Genomic DNA, 20,712 nt, shown 5'->3' with positions numbered 1-20,712 from the left:
CTATGTCTGTTAATTAACAGAAAATGTGGACAAAGTTATGTTATTGATAAGCTAAACATATTTCATGTTCTTATGTTTTTATTAATTGTTTTTAAATAGGCTGCAGAACTGCAAGCTGCTATATCTGCTGGACTTGAGAAATTGAACTCGATGAAGGAAATGAGTAACCAGCTTGAAAAAGTCACAGAAGCTCTCAGCCTCTCCACTCAGTCTGTAAACACAAAAACTGGCGAGAAAAGTGCTCTGAAGAGTGAGCTAGAAACAAGAATAAAGGATATTGAACAAGCTATTAAAAATAAGGAGATGGATTGCAGTAGAAATATTAAGGTAAATATCACAGCGAGAGACATTAAATGACACGAAAAAATGTTTGTGAAGTGCAAAAGTCATGCATAGGCAGAAGATGATACTTTCATACATGTGTGTGCACTAAAATTAGTTTAACACTTTCCTCATAATCTCTTGGTGTCTGCCACGTTTCCACAAACAAAATGTTTTATGATACACATTTAGAACAGTTTTTTGTAATTTTATGAGTAACTTCTTTCTCATCAGATAAACTAGTTTAGGTTGCTTACAGGCATGAGATACTCTCATACATAGAGTTCTGTAAATTCTTTCATGGTATTTAGTATATTCCCACACCCCACATTTAGTGAATGAATGGAGTAGCTGTTTGCAACCATGCAACATTGCATTGTCAGAATGTCAGTGGTTTCTGTTTGCAACCATGCAACATTGCATTGTCAGAATGTCAGTGGTTTCCTGTCTTTTGTACTGCTGAAATGACAAAATAGTCAATTATGCCAACCATTGACTTTGAAATATAGGGAGATTGAATTACTCAGTTTATTCCTTTAGGTAACGATTTTTTTTATTAATTATTGGGCAGATAGCAGATATAGCTTATTTACTTTAAATGTCAAAATTCCAATCTAGGCAGTAATTTAGTCCACTAGATTATTTACATGCTGCTAATCCCAATGAAATAATTTTCCATATAATACACTCCTGGAAATTGAAATAAGAACACCGTGAATTCATTGTCCCAGGAAGGGGAAACTTTATTGACACATTCCTGGGGTCAGATACATCACATGATCACACTGACAGAACCACAGGCACATAGACACAGGCAACAGAGCATGCACAATGTCGGCACTAGTACAGTGTATATCCACCTTTCGCAGCAATGCAGGCTGCTATTCTCCCATGGAGACGATCGTAGAGATGCTGGATGTAGTCCTGTGGAACGGCTTGCCATGCCATTTCCACCTGGCGCCTCAGTTGGACCAGCGTTCGTGCTGGACGTGCAGACCGCGTGAGATGACGCTTCATCCAGTCCCAAACATGCTCAATGGGGGACAGATCCGGAGATCTTGCTGGCCAGGGTAGTTGACTTACACCTTCTAGAGCACGTTGGGTGGCACGGGATACATGCGGACGTGCATTGTCCTGTTGGAACAGCAAGTTCCCTTGCCGGTCTAGGAATGGTAGAACGATGGGTTCGATGACGGTTTGGATGTACCGTGGACTATTCAGTGCCCCTCAACGATCACCAGTGGTGTACGGCCAGTGTAGGAGATCGCTCCCCACACCGTGATGCCGGGTGTTGGCTCTGTGTGCCTCGGTCGTATGCAGTCCTGATTGTGGCGCTCACCTGCACGGCGCCAAACACGCATATGACCATCATTGGCACCAAGGCAGAAGCGACTCTCATCGCTGAAGACGACATGTCTCCATTCGTCCCTCCATTCACGCCTGTCGCGACACCACTGGAGGCGGGCTGCACGATGTTGGGGCGTGAGCGGAAGACGGCCTAACGGTGTGTGGGACCGTAGCCCAGCTTCATGGAGACGGTTGCGAATGGTCCTCGCCGATACCCCAGGAGCAACAGTGTCCCTAATTTGCTGGGAAGTGGCGGTGCGGTCCCCTACGGCACTGCGTAGGATCCTACGGTCTTGGCGTGCATCTGTGCGTCGCTGCGGTCCGGTCCCAGGTCGACGGGCACGTGCATCTTCCGCCGACCACTGGCGACAACATCGATGTACTGTGGAGACCTCACGCCCCACGTGTTGAGCAATTCGGCGGTACGTCCACCCGGCCTCCCGCATGCCCACTATACGCCCTCGCTCAAAGTCCGTCAACTGCACATACGGTTCACGTCCACGCTGTCGCGTCATGCTGCCAGTGTTAAAGACTGCGATGGAGCTCCGTATGCCACGGCAAACTGGCTGACACTGACAGCGGCGGTGCACAAATGCTGCGCAGCTAGCGCCATTCGACGGCCAACACCGCGGTTCCTGGTGTGTCCGCTGTGCCGTGCGTGTGATCATTGCTTGTACAGCCCTCTCGCAGTGTCCGGAGCAAGTATGGTGGGTCTGACACACCGGTGTCAATGTGTTCTTTTTTCCATTTCCAGGAGTGTATTTTTCTTAAAGGTAAATTAGTAACTGAAGTTGTTCCCATGCCTGTTGATCATGAAAATGCTCTCAGCTAATAACTGTTTATCCATAAAAAGTACTAGCTCACTGGATAACTTAAATTTCACTCTTCCCAACAAACAGTTTACTTTTTCCAAAAATACAATAACTAAGGAATTATACACACTTAAATTTTTAACACCCCTGCAATTGCTTTCATTATTGGAACTTTTAAATTTGTTTATTTCCCAGATTTGCCATTATACTTTCATTGTCCTAATTTTTCTGAATTGGGTAGTGAATTTGGTCATCCAAATAAGCCACTAATTAAGAAACTGAATAAATTAGAGAAATTATCAAACTGAGAATTATACATGAAATTCAGTAAACTGCTATATAGGTATTCAGTGTATCAATCAAATAGTACCTTCAATTTTCATAAATACCTGGCATACAGTTAAACAAAATAACTAATTGTTTCAATAGAGTGGCACCCATAAATTTGAATTTTTGGAAAATGAGTCTGTTGCTAGCATTCAGTCCAATAACATCTATGTAATGAAGTCCATATCTAGGTTTCACCTAGTTAACGTCTCTTGGTCAGCTCATGTAAACAGGTTTCATGAAAGTTATTGTGCAATCAGTAATCATTTCGTCAACATATCACTTAAAGCTTCCCCCATGAACCATGGACCTTGCCGTTGGTAGGGAGGCTTGCGTGCCTCAGCGATACAGATGGCCGTACCGTAGGTGCAACCACAACGGAGGGGTATCTGTTGAGAGGCCAGACAAACGTGTGGTTCCTGAAGAGGGGCAGCAGCCTTTCCAGTAGTTGCAGGGGCAACAGTCTGGATGATTGACTGATCTGGCCTTGTAACATTAACCAAAATGGCCTTGCTGTGCTGGTACTGCGAACGGCTGAAAGCAAGGGGAAACTACAGCCGTCATTTTTCCCGAGGACATGCAGCTTTACTGTATGATTAAATGATGATGGCGTCCTCTTGGGTAAAATATTCCGGAGGTAAAATAGTCCCCCATTCGGATCTCCGGGCGGGGACTACTCAAGAGGACGTCGTTATCAAGAGAAAGAAAACTGGCATTCTACGGATTGGAGCGTGGAATGTCAGATCCCTTAATCGGGCAGGTAGGTTAGAAGATTTAAAAAGGGAAATGGATAGGTTAAAGTTAGATATCGTGGGAATTAGTGAAGTTCGGTGGCAGGAGGAACAAGACTTTTGGTCAGGTGATTACAGGGTTATAAATACAAAATCAAATAGGGGTAATGCAGGAGTAGGTTTAATAATGAATAAAAAAAATAGGAGTGCGGGTAAGCTACTACAAACAGCATAGTGAATGTATTATAGTGGCCAAGATAGACACGAAGCCCATGCCTACTACAGTAGTACAAGTTTATATGCCAACTAGCTCTGCAGATGACGAAGAAATTGAAGAAATGTATGATGAGATAAAAGAAATTATTCAGGTAGTGAAGGGAGACGAAAATTTAATAGATACTAAAAGGTATCAGATTATATAATGGTAAGACAGAGATTTAGGAACCAGGTTTTAAATAGTAAGACATTTCCAGGGGCAGATGTGGATTCTGACCACAATATATTGGTTATGAACTGCAGATTGAAACTGAAGAAACTGCAAAAAAGTGGGAATTTAAGGAGATGGGACCTAGATAAACTGAAAGAACCAGAGGTTGTACAGAGTTTCAGGGAGAGCATAAGGGAACAATTGACAGGAATGGGGGAAAGAAATACAGTAGAAGAAGAATGGGTAACTCTGAGGGATGAAGTAGTGAAGGCAGCAGAGGATCAAGTAGGTAAAAAGACGAGGGCTAGTAGAAATCCTTGGGTAACAGAAGAAATATTGAATTTAATTGATGAAAGGAGAAAATATAAAAATGCAGTAAATGAAGCAGGCAAAAAGGAATACAAACGTCTCAAATATGAGATCGACAGGAAGTGCAAAATGGCTAAGCAGGGATGGCTAGGGGACAAATGTAAGGATGTAGAGGGGTAAGATAGGGGTAAGATAGGGGTAAGATAGATATTGCCTACAGGAAAATTAGAGAGACCTTTGGAGGGAAGAGAACCACTTGTATGAATATCAAGAGCTCAGATGGCAACCCAGTTCTAAGCAAAGAAGGGAAGGCAGAAAGGTGGAAGGAGTATATAGAGGGTTTATACAAGGGCGATGTACTTGAGGACAATTTTATGGAAATGGAAGAGGATGTAGATGAAGATGAATTGGGAGATAAGATACTGCGTGAAGAGTTTGACAGAGCACTGAAAGACCTGAGTCGAAACAAGGCCCCGGGAGTAGACAACATTCCATTAGAACTACTGATGGCCTTGGGAGAGCCAGTCCTCACAAAACTCTACCATCTGGTGAGCAAGATGTATGAGACAGGTGAAATACCCTTTGACTTCAAGAAGAATATAATAATTCCAATCCCAAAGAAAGCAGGTGTTGACACATGTGAAAATTACCGAACTATCAGTTTAATAAGTCACAGCTGCAAAATACTAACGCGAATTCTTTACAGACGAATGGAAAAACTGGTAGAAGCGGACCTCGGGGAAGATCAGTTTGGATTCCGTAGAAATGTTGGAACACGTGAGGCAATACTAACCTTACGACTTATCTTAGAAGAAAGATTAAGAAAAGACAAACCTACGTTTCTAGCATTTGTAGACTTAGAGAAAGCTTTTGACAATGTTGACTGGAATACTCTCTTTCACATTCTAAAGGTGGCAGGGGTAAAATACAAGGAGCGAAAGGCTATTTACAATTTGTACAGAAACCAGATGGCAGTTATAAGAGTCGAGGGGCATGAAAGGGAAGCAGTGGTTGGGAAAGGAGTGAGACAGGGTTGTAGCCTCTTCCCGATGTTATTCAATCTGTATATTGAGCAAGCAGTAAAGGAAACAAAAGAAAAATTCGGAGTAGGTATTAAAATCCATGGAGAAGAAGTAGAAACTTTGAGGTTCGCCGATGACATTGTAATTCTGTCAGAGACAGCAAAGGACTTGGAAGAGCAGTTGAACGGAATGGACAGTGTCTTGAAAGGAGGATATAAGATGAACATCAACAAAAGCAAAACAAGGATAATGGAATGTAGTCAAATTAAATCGGGCGATGCTGCGGGAATTAGATTAGGAAATGAGACACTTAAAGTAGTAAAGGAGTTTTGCTATTTAGGGAGTAAAATAACTGATGATGGTCGAAGTAGAGAGGATATAAAATGTAGACTGGCAATGGCAAGGAAATCGTTTCTGAAGAAGAGAAATTTGTTAACATCGAGTATAGATTTAAGTGTCAGGAAGTCGTTTCTGAAAGTAATTGTATGGAGTGTAGCCATGTATGGAAGTGAAACATGGACGATAAATAGTTTGGACAAGAAGAGAATAGAAGGTTTTGAAATGTGGTGCTACAGAAGAATGCTGAAGATAAGGTGGGTAGATCACGTAACTAATGAGGAGGTATTGAATAGTATTGGGGAGAAGAGAAGTTTGTGGCACAACTTGACTAGAAGAAGGGATCGGTTGGTAGGACATGTTTTGAGGCATCAAGGGATCACAAATTTAGCATTGGAGGGCAGCGTGGAGGGTAAAAATCGTAGAGGGAGACCAAGAGATGAATACACTAAGCAGATTCAGAAGGATGTAGGTTGCAGTAGGTACTGGGAGATGAAGAAGCTTGCACAGGATAGAGTAGCATGGAGAGCTGCATCAAACCAGTCTCAGGACTGAAGACCACAACAACAACATCACTTAAAGTCTGCCTTAATTATTTCATTAAATTTTCTACCTCAGTCACATGACCATCTGAGTATTGTTGTACTCATTGACTATGTGCTTAATAATATATTTGTGGTATTCATTAGTCAGAACGTGTTTGTGAAAGTATTCTGTAAAATTATTGCCATTGTCTCAAACCCATTACATTTGGTCACTTACTTTTATTATCTAGGGGGAAAATGGACTGCTCAGATGAGTATTACTAGTCAAATTATTGTCAACAAAATGCTGATTTTACAAAACAAAAAATTCTGCTGATTATATGAAAAAATGTTGTGGAAACTGTCATTGCTCAAATGTATTTAATTTGAATAAATGTGGAAGAATATCAAACTTAAATCAATTGTATCTGTCACTGAACAGTGAGAGAGTCTACTAAAACAATTTGACGACATGAGACTTCAGTTTTGTGTGTGCCACCAAGGACTTGTAGTGAGACTGCAATGGTAGTACTGTTATAACTTGAATACAATTATGAAATGAAATACAATCAGCAATAATGTGGTGCAAACAATAACTTTGTAGGATGGCATAATTACAGAGTCTATTGAAATAAAAGTGTTAGAAAACCAAATAAACTAGGATGAGGGTTTCAGTTTAGAAAAAGCTTGGGAGCCAGCAGTCAGTTTATTAAGATCTCTCTAGTCGTCTCATCCATCAGAGTTGGAAAACACTGAGAGAACATGCATTTCGCTGAATAACAGTGTAGTCTCTGAAAAACAAGTGGCTATCAAAGGGCATAATGGATGCCACCATTAGTAAAACTTGCCTATAAATAATGGTATGCAATCAACAATACTTTAGTCTGATTGGAATCTAGGCAACAATGATATGTAGGTATAGTCTGCAACACCTGAAGATGATGACTGGGCTATTTGTCCAAATATTGTGGAGTTAATGAGTCAGATGAATGCTCAAATGCACACCATCAATCAAAAGTTATCTTTAGCAAGCCAAGTACATGTATAAAGTGCAAAAGCCATCTCCCTTTGCAACATGACAACATCATTCATTACAGTGGCAAATACATGATAACAGACATAACCACTGGGATACATACTAAGGCAATTAACGGTAGTGTAAATACATATACTTGCATACTTGCATCAAGGAGCACAAGGTAGGCCTCCGCATGACATCCCCTGGTAATGGCTTGTACCAGCAAATTCTCTCAAAGCAGCAGCATGGGCAAAGGTTACAAAAATTCCTTGTGGAACCAACTGTCACAATTCTCCATGAACGTAGGAGGCCTTTCACCTTGCGAAGAACAGACACTGAGCGAGTCATGCCAAAGAGCTTAATTAGACACACACTGTGTGCAAGGAACGCTTAACACCAGGCAGTATTGATGATCCAAATTTCTATGGATGAAATTAGCAACAGAAAGGACATATGCATGAGATGAGAACATTTTGTAAACACTGATGACCACAGCCTATGCTGAAGACAGAGATTACGAGTCCATTTCTCCGGACTGACAGTGTATTTTTTCACTCAAATTACTTCTTACTTTTCTTGATGCTGGAAGTGTATCTACATGCCAATAGGTGATAGTCATGTACCCATGAGGCCCCTTTCATGATACATCTTCCCATGTGCCACACATCATTCAGAATGGATCACATCACACTTTGGATTGGGTATATGGGGAATTGGGGAAGGACTGTGAGAACTGATTAGAGAGAGCAGCTTAATAACAGCTCTGTTGTCAAAATCTTTGTTAGTGGGAGAATTTACATTTCATGTTCTCTTCAGAGGTAAATACTAGAACTACTTAGGTAGCCTGTCTTGAAGTGAAGTGACAGGTCACATATGCACTTAGCCTTGCCCCACACTTTGTGTGTGTTTAAGAGGAATGCAGCATTATCATCTAGCCGTAAGCAGGTTTCATAATTGGATTTACCATTGAATACAAATATATCTCTTTCAGTATCGGGCACTTCTTCACATTTCATCCCAGGTAACACAAATATGGCTTTATTCATAAGACTCTGAACACAGAAATAAGCATCTCATGGCTCCACATGTAACAAGACAAAAGAACCATACAGAAGGTGCATAATAAGTGATACACAGAACAACTGGTACAAACTAAAAGAACATAGTGAGGGTAAGTCAACACTGCTCCACGTGTATACAGGTGCAAGTTGCTGGTCGGTGGCATGGCGGAGATTGTGCCATGTGCACGCTTCCTACAGACGGCCTCTAGTGACTGGCCCGCACTGATACAGTTAGCGATTGAAATTGCAGCCATGGTGACATGACATTTGGCACATTCAGAGTCGCATGCACTAGTTGCAGGATACAACACATCTCTCCAGCATGTGAAGAGGATGCCTATGGCGGGAGATGACAGTGGCCCAATGAGAGACATATGCATCAGGTCTGCAGCAGCGGCTGCCAGTGCCAATGGTGGGTGTGGGATGATGTGCTAGGCGAACACCGGAGCATAGGGGTGGAATGCATGGAGATGTGACCATGCCTGAGGGCAGTGGGCCCAACGGTGCCTGACGACAACACCAGGGAGGAGGGTGCCATTGCAATCTATGCGTTATCATCAGCAGGCAGGTGTCACAGTGACCTGTCGGTGATGATGGCTGAGATACTGATGGCAAGGGGCCAGTGGAGATGGCATGACCAGAACAGCAAGCTGTGGCAGTGGATCTGAGCCTGGAGATGTACCAGTGTCCGGTGCCCCATGCTGGGAATCTGGAACCCCAGGGTGCCACACGTGGAGGAGTCAGTCGGTCGGATGGGGGTGTGGCTGCCAGCCATGAATTAACTTAGCCAGCCTCCACTCCCCCATAGGTGTAAAGCAATAGGAGCTCAAAAAATTAAGGAGGGCATCATCCAGCAAAGAATCCACAACCAACTTTTTCATCTGGGACTTGAATGTATGCACTAGTCATTCCACCTTGCCATTTGATTGATGATGGAAGTGTGGAGCCATAACATGATGAATGTCCTGACAGGAACAAAACAGTTGAAATGCATGAGAAATGAACTGGAGCCCATTGTCAGAAACTAAGTTACAAGCCAACCCCTCAATAGAAAAAACCGTCAAAAGAGTACAATTTGTGACCTCAGTCGACATTGATGCATACCAGAAAATGTAAGTAATCCCAGAAAATACATCCACAACAAAGAGCCAATAGGAATTCAAGAAGGGACCCACAAAGTATACTTGAATGCGTTCCTGTGGCTGGCATGGAGCAGGCCAGGGGGACAGAGATGCCCTGGGAGCTGCCTGTTGTTGGTCATACTGCTCAAAAGCAACGACAGAAAGGACAATTTTTCCATCAATCCCTGGTCAAAAAACATGTCTCTTAGCTAACAGTTTAGTGCCAGAACTCTCCAATGGTTCTGGTGGAGAAGGCATAGAACGTCACACCTATAAGTGTTGGGAATGACATCTCTGGAAAAGAAGTCTTCCACGGACAACAGCAAAACACCATCAAAAACAGAGGGGCAATACCATAAGGAAAAATAGTTATCAGGGGATCCGAAGCCTGACCTGGTGGTTTATCTGGCCAGCTCCGTTGAACAAACTGAACCATCTGGCGGAGAACCGAGTCGGCAGCAACAGCAGCTGCTACGCGTGAACTCATGATTGGGGAACCCTCGACTGCGACTTGTGTTCAGTATCAAGATGGAAGCAAAGCAATTCTTCATGATCAGAATCGAGATCAGGACCCACAGGGATGTGGGGCAAGACATCCACATTGGCACGTTAAAACGTAGATTGAAAATGGATTTCATAATTGTAGTGAGACAAGAATAGTGCCCACCACTGTGGGCATTGTGCAGCCTTGTCAGACAAGGAAGTGTGATGGTTAAACAAGGAACCAAGGGTTTATGTTCAGTAATAAGGTGCACCTTGGAGCCATACAAAAAAACATGAAATTTCTAGAGAGCATAGACTATGGAAAGAGCCTCTTTTTTCTACCTGAGAGTAATGCTACTGTGCTGGAGTGAGAGATTTGGAGGTGAACGCAACAGGTTGTTCAGAGCCGTTGGCATATCGGTGCACTAGGACCACGCCAAGGCCGCACTGGGAGGCATTAGTCGCCAAAATTATATGCTGGTCCAGAGAGAATGTAGCTAAACAAGGAGCCGAGAGTAGTTTAAATTTCAACATTTGGAAAGCATGTTTGCAATATAGGCTGCAGCAAAAAGGTACATTCTTCTATAACAAGGCCTGCAATGGGTAGGTCAGTGTGACTGTCACTGGCAGAAATTTATGGTAGTAAGCTATCTTCCCTAGGAAGGCCCAAAACTCCTTCTTGGATGAGGGGTGAGACATAGTCGTAACAGTGAAGATGTGGTCTGGCAGAGGACAAATCCTATCCTGCGAGACCTGGAACTCAAATAAACAATAGAAGGTTGAAAAAATTGTTGCATGCCAACCTTGTATAGGGCAGTAAAACAGATAAAATTTTCGAAGTCCCAGAGCAAAGCTGTCTTACTACATTGCAACAATGTCAAAACGAGGCATACGCAATGAAAACATTTTCCCACTTACACTGAGTCAGGGCAAAACACAGTGTCAACATTTCTGGCGAACCACCAGAATGTAGTGCGTCAGAGCAGGCAAACAGGATCGCATCATCTTCGTTATGTGACAAAAGAAAGGCTAAGGTGAATGCAACAAATGGTACCAAGATGTTTTACATACCAGTTCTGAGCTACAACAAACTCATTAAGCAAGCATGGAAGAAGGAAAACAGCTGTTACTGACAGCAGTACTGGAGTTGCCACAGAGGCAAAGTTTCCGCAACGGCCTCCGAACTAGAACCAACAAAGATGATCGTTGACTAACCATAACAGGTTGCACCACTCCTAGAGATTTAAGTCTGTCCAATTCTGCTTTCACTTGGTCTTTCAGGTGACAGGAATAGGGTGCACATGACAAAAATGAGGTCGAGCCATGAATTTCAAAGAAAATTCGTAGCACTATATGTACCTTCCAAAACAAGTCCAAAAACTCCTCACATAGTGTTCCCAGTTGCGAATACAGTACCTGATCAGGCACAAGGTGAACTGTGTCGGTGATAGAAAATCCAAATTCCTGAAATGTGTCCATCCCAAACAAGTTCTCAACAGCAGCATCAGTAACCACCAAGAATGTAATGGAACAAACCATTGACTTTTAAGAGGCTAATGCCATAAATTGTCCCAACATTGCAGTGTTCTGTTTATTACAACTCAACAGCTTCTGTATGGCTGGTGTCAGTGGCGATGGGCCTAACTTACATATGTTTGAGAATTCAATAATGTCACTGCAGCTCCTGTGTCTACCTGTAGCCAGAGCGCTTGACAAAACACACTTGACTTGATAAACAACTTGGGAAAAGTCACAAGCATTGGAGTCACACAGCTTATATACATGTCCATATCCTGAGCAACCTTCTGCAAATGACACACAGTGACGATGCGGCGTTTCTTCTGGCAAGCAATTGCGAGTAGCCTAGCACTTAGAGCATGCCGAATGTTCGTACTGGACAGAACAGAAAGGATGAGACAGTAGCAGAGAACGCTGATACTGGTGCATGGCAGTCACAGCTTTATGGGCTGGCCTTGGTCTGCTTGGTGTCAGGCCTGTATGTTTACTGCCACAAGCTATCTGTTGTCCTTATGGGCACAGCTTGTGATTACTGCCACATTGATCCACACTTCAGTTTGGTCGCCCACTGCCTGAGAAACTTAAAAAGATTGTGTTATCTGCAGAACTTCTGCCAGTGGAGGTTTTTCACAGAGTAAAGCCTTCTGGCACACTTCTTTTCCCAGAACTAAACAGATAATTGCGTTGTGCACCATAGAGTATACATAAGAGTCATTATTGGCATCAGTAACGAATTGACACTTGGGACTAAGGCCGTAAAGTTTGTCTGTCCAGGCCCTGTATGACTGGTTTGGTTTCTGGCAGTTTCAGAAGAATTCACCTCACACTGCTATGACACATGATGGTAGCTAGACAATAAACTGCATATATGATCAAAAGTAACACATGCCGGTTCTCATAAAGAGGCACACTGACACAGTAATTGATTGATACATGAGAGGAATAAGGCTTTGCACAAATTCGGATCTGTCATGCCAAAAGCCAAAAATGCTGTCTGAGTCTTTTTTCATATACTTCCCAAATCTCGGCTGAATCATCATGCAGTGGAACGGTACCCTGTTTGCCTATGGAAGCCGACAGAGTGGTCACTGATGAAGAAAGATGTTCAATCAGGCATTCTGCACAGTGTCCATAATGACTAAACCTAAGACTGCACATATGGTAGCTGTTCCAAACTCATCACCAGTCATGTAGTAAAAAAGTAATACACAAAACGTATCCAAGTAACACAAATATGTTTTTATTCATAAACCTCTGAACAATAACAGAAATAAGCCTCTCATGACTCCATACATAACAAGACAAAAGAATCATGCAGAAGGTGCAACATAAGCGATACACAGAACAACTGATGTGGGCGGTACAAATTAAAACAATGTAATGAGAGTGAGTCGGCACTGCTCTGCACATATATAGGCACGAGCCGCCAGTAAACAGCACAGCAGAGACCATACCATGTGGATGCTTACTTCTGGCTGCCTCTGGTAGCCGGTCCACACTGATACAATTGATGGTCGATTTAAATACACTCTTTCGGCGACATTACATTTGGCACACTCACACTCACTACTAGCAGAATACAGCACAATTTGTTCCCATTCATTAAATACCATTACAATACTGAAAATAACATCTGCTTATGTTTTGTCAGAAGTGTCGTGGTTCCTGGAACTGTGCAAAGCATGAGCTGCTGGTATCACTCCATGCACACATCCAGGTTAATCAAGATGTCACAATTTTGCCCTTTTCATTTAGTTGAAAACATTTTCCTTCATTTTTTACATCCAAAACATACATTTGGACCCCAGATTCCATTGTCTTTAGTTGATCTCATACCAAGACATGATTTAGTTTAGCTGCTTCATTTTGATAATCAGTTGTCAGCCAATGCTTACCATTACATTGCACACAACCTCAGATTGGTGAACTGCCTCTGCTGAACACCATATGAACTGGCCGGATACGATCTTGACTTTGTTGGTTTTCATATGTTGCCCATCATGTACATGCAGGCAATTTACTCGTTCTAAGAATCTTACGTAATTATTGTAATCATTCCAGGGTGCAGCAACAAACTGCTGAGGGATGTAACATTCTCTCAGAACTGGCAGCAAAGACTTTGGTGTCAATGCCTCTGTCAGTGTATTTAAGGTGTGTCCATCAGTACCCACAAAATCTTTTCACTGTACCACAGTTCAGCTGTTATCGATCACCACTGATAATTCCCACTGAATTTATATTGTCCAATATTCATGAAGAAATTTGTCATGAAACTGTTTAATGTCAGAGCAGGCATTGAAAATATCATTCCTCCACTAAACTGTGTGTCTATTCAGATGTCCCACTGTAAAAGAAATCTGTTTGTGTCCTGGCCAAGATACCAGTGACACATCCATAAACTCTTGTGGAAATGCCTTCAGATTCACTGTCCCTAGTGGATCAAAGTAACTGGACTTAACAGATCTTGTAAATGCAACTTCTGCTGATACAACAGGTGAATACTAATAATTATTTGTAACAGCTGTTGAATTTCCTGGTTAATTTCAAATAATTTCTCACCAGTACCAGTATTATGCTCTAGATGTACACTTTGGAATGACATGCACTTTCCACTTGGTGTCAAGTGTATGATTCACTTCCTCTACAAGGTCATTAAAACTAATTCACTGTTTTACATAATGTTAGTGCTTATACTAGATAACTCTTTACACATGGTGTCCCCTTGTGTTGTCTGCTTTCCCTCTATATTCAGTAAAGGTGTGATAAGCATTTGCATTCACTTTCAACTTTTTTTCAATGTTGACCTCGGATTCGTTTGTGTGCATTTGACTTCTCAGTAATTTCGACTGAAGCGTATTCATGCATTATCAATCTGTCTTTATGTTTGCATTTAAAGTGACATTGTCCTTATTCAATTCTGCCTTGAAAGAACTGAGAGCACCTACAAAGACAACATCAAAACATATTTCCCAATGGTTATGACATCCAAGGCAGTTATTCTACAGGGGATTCTGTTATTACGTGCCATCAGTACCATTAGCTACTAAATTACTCACATTGAGTACAACTGGTTCCATTTTTACTTGATCTACTGATGTCAAAATAGGCAATTATTCAGGAATTTTTGCATCACTCATAGTGGCAGTGGAGTAAATATCAGGACTGAAAACATCAATGCCACTGAAGTCATCTTTGTTTATGTTGAGATCGCTTATTTCCTAAGTGTCATCATGTGGAAGAGAAACCATGGAAGCATTGCCTATTGACATCAGGTGAGGCAGTGGTGTTGGGACATGTTTTGACTCAAACCCTTGTGCAGGAGCCACTGTGCTTTTCTTGCAGAGTTTCATAAATACTGCCACAGCCCTAGCTCAGAAGACTGCTTTCTACCTGCATACATTTCCTGTTATCTACTGTTTGCCACAGGGTAGTAGAAGGCTATAAAACTCCAACTGTTCCAATGCAAGGGCCAGCCCTGCCACCAGACTATACTATTCTCAGTGCTTTAAAACTCCCCGTGCTGTTACATGGAGAATGCTTTTAAAACTTTTGTTTATTTCATGCTTCCGATTGCATCATTCATCAAATTTCACAGACTTGTTGTTCTAGTTTGGAAACTTTCACCCATTTACACATTCAGGAATGGTTTAAAGTAGTTGTGTGGAGACATAAAGTACAATATCTCTATGTAATGACAATCTGCAGAGATGGCTAGCAGAGCTACAGATACAGACAATAATGCTCTGACTCACACCCACCATCTTGTGACCTCAGCTACAGAAGTCACCTGCGTGAGTTCCTCCAATATTTTGCTCCTTTTGGTGACATTCATCTACACTGAATAAAGTAATAGGCCATGAAGGAGGTCAGTTGGCCAGAAAATAAATACCAAACTCATCTGGTAAAAACAGACCATACTGTTGAGGTTATGTGTCCTCCATTTAAACTGCTATGTGTAAGTGTTAAAATTAAATCAATACCAGAATTTAAGGAGCCTTCACAAGAGCCATGAATTCAAAATAATTGTCTCTCTAACATACTTTCTGTGAACCAGCAAAACCCTTTAAAAATCAACAGAGCTGTGAGCATGAACCACACACTTTCTAAGTTAGTTCTTACATGATTTTACATATTTCACTCATCAACATGAGTTAAACTACTAACTCAGCCTATTGCATCACTAAGGTTCGACTACCACTGGCAACATTATCTCCACTCAATCAACCTTGTCGCAATATCTCCCAAACAAGGGACAGCCACCCCTGTAAGTAAACTCTTCACCACCGATGATGTCATAAACATCAGTTTTATTGGGTAACTTAACCAAATTACTTTTATTAGTACAGACTACGACAAATGCTTATTCTCACTTGGTTCAACTATTATGAAAATTTTGCTCTGTATATTTGTCTTCCAAACAGTTCAATTACTAAAGCAATATTTCTGTTTTCTCCCACTTCAGAGACATGGATGTGCCCATTCCTCTGAACCCAAAGTGGTTCCCCTTCACTCATATTCTGTCCACTTTTCTCCTCGTATCCTCTGGAATGATAGTAAACATGACTACCTTGTCCACTCGGGAATTCTGCTGTTTTTTTACCTTCAAAATTGGATGACAGCAAACCTTAGGGCCAAGTTATATGCTGACTGCATCAGTGAACTGAACATTTGCTATTGCATATTTTTAAATCGAATGAATGGTAATGTGTTCTTTAACTAAACTTATTATTTATTAATGCCAGTAATGGGCATAGGCAGAGATATGAAATATCACTGCCATGCCTCACTACAATTCAGGAGAAGATAAAACTTCACAATGGCAGACTGGCGCAGTTCTCCAGGATGTAAGATGAATAGTTAAAACTATCAGAGCTGTTGTTGTTGTTGTTGTGGTTTTCAGTTCAAAGTCTGGTTTGATGCAGTCTCATGCTACTCTATCCTTTGCAAGCCTGTTCATCTCCGAGAAGCTACTGCAACCTGCATCCTTCTGAATGTGCTTAGTGTATTCATCTCTTGTTCTCCCTCTACGATTTTTACCCTCCACGCTTCCCTTCAATACTAAATTGGTGATCCCTTGATGCCTCAGAATGTGTTCTATTAACCGATCCCTTCTACTAATAAAGTTCTGTCACAAATTCCTCTCCTCCTCAATTCTATTCAGTACTTCATCATTAGTTACATGATCTACTCATCTAATCTTCAGCATTCTTCTATAGCACCACATTTTAGAAGTTTCTATTCTCTTCTAGCCTAAACTGTTTATTTAGGTCTTCCAGTGCTCTGTCAGATTCTTCATGCAGTATCATATCTCCCATCTCATCTTCATCTACAGCCTCTTCCATTTCCATATTATTGCCCTCAAGTAAATCGCTCTTTTATAGACCCTCTGTATACTTCTTGCCACTTTCTGCTTCCCCTTCTTTGTGTAGGACTGTTTTTCCCTCTGAGCTCTTGATATTCATACAGGTTGTTCTCTTTTCTCCAAAGGTCTCTTTAATTTTCCTGTAGGTGCCATCTATCTTACCCCTAGTGATATATGCTTCTACATCCTTACCGTTATACACTAGCCATTCCCACATAGTCATTTTGCACCTCCTGTCGATCTCACTCTTGAGACGTTTGTATTCTTTTTTTGCCAGCCTTGTTTATTGCGTTTTTATATTTTCTCCTTTCATCAATTAATTTCTACATATCTTGTGTTACCCAAGGATTTCTGCTAGCCCTTGTCATTTTACCTACTTCATCCTCTGCTTCCTTCACTATTTCATGTCTCAGAGCTACCCATTCCTCTTCTACCAGAGAAGGAAAGTTGCTACTCACCTTATAGCAGTGTGGTCTCAGCTCTCTGAGACTGCTGACGTGTGTGTGTGTGTGTGTGTGTGTGTGTGTGTGTGTGTGTGTGTGTGTGTGTGTGTGTGTTTATTGCTGACAAAGGCTTTAATGGCCAAAAGCTTTAATTGTGTGAATGTCTTTGTTGTGCCTATCACGACTCAGCATCTCCGCTATATGGTGAGTAGCAACTTTCATTCTCTGGTATTGGTACATTCCATCTTGGATTTTCCATTGTTTCATTCTTATTCTACTGTATTCCTTTCCCCTGTTCTTGTCAATCTGTTCCCTAATGCTCCCTATGGAACTCTCAACAACCTCTGGTTCTTTCAGTTTATCCAAGTCCCATCTCATTAAATTTCTACCTTTTGGCAGTCTCTTCAGTTTTAATCTGCAGCTCATAATCAATAAACTGTTGTCAGAGTCCACATCTACCGCTGGAAATGTCTTACAATTTAAAACCTGGTTCCTAAATCTCTATGTAATACCATTATATAATCAATCTGAAACCTTCCGGTGTCCCCAGGTCTGTCAGAGCTATCCCAGAAAAATATGATCTCCTCAGAGATGCAATAAAAACTTGTTCTTGAATGTCCAGCAACAGAAGATGTAGAATAAACTATGTACTAGAAAACAGCTGCCTTACTTCATGAGGACCATGTTTTGTGGGAGAGGAATGGTTCAACAAAGAAAGCATTGCAAAGGGTAATCTATGGTCTCATTGATATTGGGGAAAAAGAGAGAGTGATGGGCAGTCTTTTTTCCCCTCTTTGAAGCACATCTGGAACTCTTCAACTTTATCATCCAGTGCCCTTTGCAACACTGTTTTTACTGCCTCCACATCATCATAACACTTCCTTTTAGTGCTTTTTTTTATTCAAAGGAATAGGAGAAAGTCACATGGGGTAGGGTTGGTGAAAGCGGAGGGTGGGGAATGACAGACCATTCCCGAGATGCCAAATAATGGGTCACATAAGGCCCTGTGGAATAGGAGAAAGTCACATGGGGTAGGGTTGGTGAAGATGGAGGGTGGGGAATGACAGATCATCACCAAGATGCCAAATAATGGGTCACTCGTAAGGCCGTGTGTTGAGGCATTGTCATGATGAACGAACCAGTCACCTGATTGCTTAAGTTGTGGGCATTTCCTCTGCACATCCTTTCTTAGACATCTTAAAACTTCTGAATAAAACTGTTGGTTAAGAATCTGGCCAGGTATATGAATTCTCGATGCACATTTCCACAAACATAACAAAAGACTATTGTCGTCTTCACATTCAACCTCACTTGCCTTGCTTTTTTTGGTCTGGAAGAGTTGGAAGTCGTCCGCTGGCTTGACACTTACTTGGTGTCTGGATCATACCTGTAACACCAACTCTCATCACCTATAATGACTTTGTTTAAAAAGTTTGGATAACTTTCAGTCTCTTTTTTTCAGGTCCTGGCACACATTCATGCGTATGTTTTTTTCGTCCTGTTTGAGAAGGTGGGGAATAAATTTAGTGGCAACACATCTCAGGTCTAAATATCCTCCAAAAACCACTGGCAAGAGCTCCAGTTCACGCCTGTCTCTGCTGAAATTTGCTCGATCATGAAGTGACAATCCTTGTTGAATTTTTGGCATATTTTTTCATTGTTGTCCTCGTTTCGCAAAGTTTAAGGGCATCCAGAATGAGGTTGCTCTTCATTACTCATCTCGTCAAGTTGAAAGCATTCAAATCAGTTGAAAGCTTATGTGTGGCTCACAGCATCCATCTGGAAAGCCTCTCGAAGTGTATGATGGGTCTCCATTCCTGATTTTTTGAACAAGAAACAAAATTTCATACACATAATGACTTTGCCAGCGGAATACGCCAAAGAGACAGAGAAACACACTATGCTCACATGTTCCTCTACACACTGACACCATCTGCACAGTTGTTTCGTGAAGGTCTCTACTAACTCCATCTAGCGGGAGAACTCTGTACTACATCTACATATGGCAGTGCCCTCTCATTTTGTTTTTTTTTTTTTTTTTTTTTTTCTCCCCCCTTGTACAAAAATAGAGGTATTGAAACTGCATGAAGACCGGCAAAATTTCACAAATCTAGAGAAAATGTCAAGTGATTGCAGTGTTGTTGTTGTTGTCATCTTCATTGCAGAGACTGCTTTGATGCAGGTCTCCATGCTATTCTATCCTGTGCAAGCTTCTTCATCTCCCAGTACCTACTGCAACCTACATCCTTCTGAATCTGCTTAGTGTATTCATCTCTTGGTATCCCTCTACGATTTTTACCCTCCAAGCTGCCCTCAAATGCTAAATTTGTGATCCCTTGATGCCTCAAAACATGTCCTACCAACCGATCCCTTCTTCTAGTCAAGTTGTGCCACAAACTTCTCTTCTCCCCAATACTATTCAATACCTCCTCATTAGTTACGTGATCTACCCACCTAATCTTCAGCATTCTTCTGTAGCACCACGTTTCAAAAGCTTCTATTCTCTTCTTGTCTGTACTAGTTATCGTCCATGTTTCACTTCCATACATGGCTACACTCCATACAAATACTTTCAGAAACGACTTCCTGACACTTAAATCTATACTCGATGTAAACAAATTTCTCTTCTTCAGAAACGATTTCCTTGCCATTGCCAGTCTACATTTTATATCCTCTCTACTTCGACCATCATCAGTTATTTTACTCCCTAAATAGCAAAACTCCTTTACTACTTTAAGTGTCTCATTTCCTAATCTAATTCCCGCAGCATCGCCCGATTTAATTTGACTACATTCCATTATCCTTGTTTTGCTTTTGTTGATGTTCATCTTATATCCTCCTTTCAAGACACTGTCCATTCCGTTCAACTGCTCTTCCAAGTCCTTTGCTGTCTCTGACAGAATTACAATGTCATCGGCGAACCTCAAAGTTTCTACTTCTTCTCCATGGATTTTAATACCTACTCCGAATTTTTCTTTTGTTTCCTTTACTGCTTGCTCAATATACAGATTGAATAACATCGGGAAGAGGCTACAACCCTGTCTCACTCCTTTCCCAACCACTGCTTCCCTTTCATGCCCCTCGACTCTTATAACTGCCATCTGGTTTCTGTACAAATTGTAAATAGCCTTTCGCTCCTTGTATTTTACCCCTGCCACCTTTAGAATGTGAAAGAGAGTATTCCAGTCAACATTGTCAAAAGCTTTCTCTAAGTCTACAAATGCTAGAAACGTAGGTTTGTCTTTTCTTAATCTTTCTTCTAAGATAAGTCGTAAGGTTAGTATTGCCTCACGTGTTCCAACATTTCTACGGAATCCAAACTGATCTTCCCCGAGGTCCGCTTCTACCAGTTTTTCCATTCGTCTGTAAAGAATTCGCGTTAGTATTTTGCAGCTGTGACTTATTAAACTGATAGTTCGGTAATTTTCACATGTGTCAACACCTGCTTTCTTTGGGATTGGAATTATTATATTCTTCTTGAAGTCAAAGGGTATTTCACCTGTCTCATACATCTTGCTCACCAGATGGTAGAGTTTTGTGAGGACTGGCT

General features: G+C 41.5%; 1 protein-coding gene across 1 annotated transcript in view; it reads left to right on the top strand.

Moving 5' to 3' along the window:
- Positions 1-20,712, top strand: part of LOC126253195 (myosin-11-like) — a 194,733-nt gene that overhangs the window by 95,229 nt on the left and 78,792 nt on the right. Inside the window, exon 7 of the mRNA XM_049954361.1 lies at positions 100-327. Within this exon, the coding sequence (XP_049810318.1) occupies positions 100-327 (228 nt within the window). The remainder of the gene's footprint in view (positions 1-99; positions 328-20,712) is intronic.

The sequence above is a fragment of the Schistocerca nitens genome, chromosome 4, assembly GCF_023898315.1.
Source record: "Schistocerca nitens isolate TAMUIC-IGC-003100 chromosome 4, iqSchNite1.1, whole genome shotgun sequence".
Classification (NCBI taxonomy): Eukaryota; Metazoa; Arthropoda; class Insecta; order Orthoptera; family Acrididae; genus Schistocerca; species Schistocerca nitens.
Note: the sequence above shows the minus strand (reverse complement) of the source record. Positions and strands in the feature narration are given on the sequence as shown.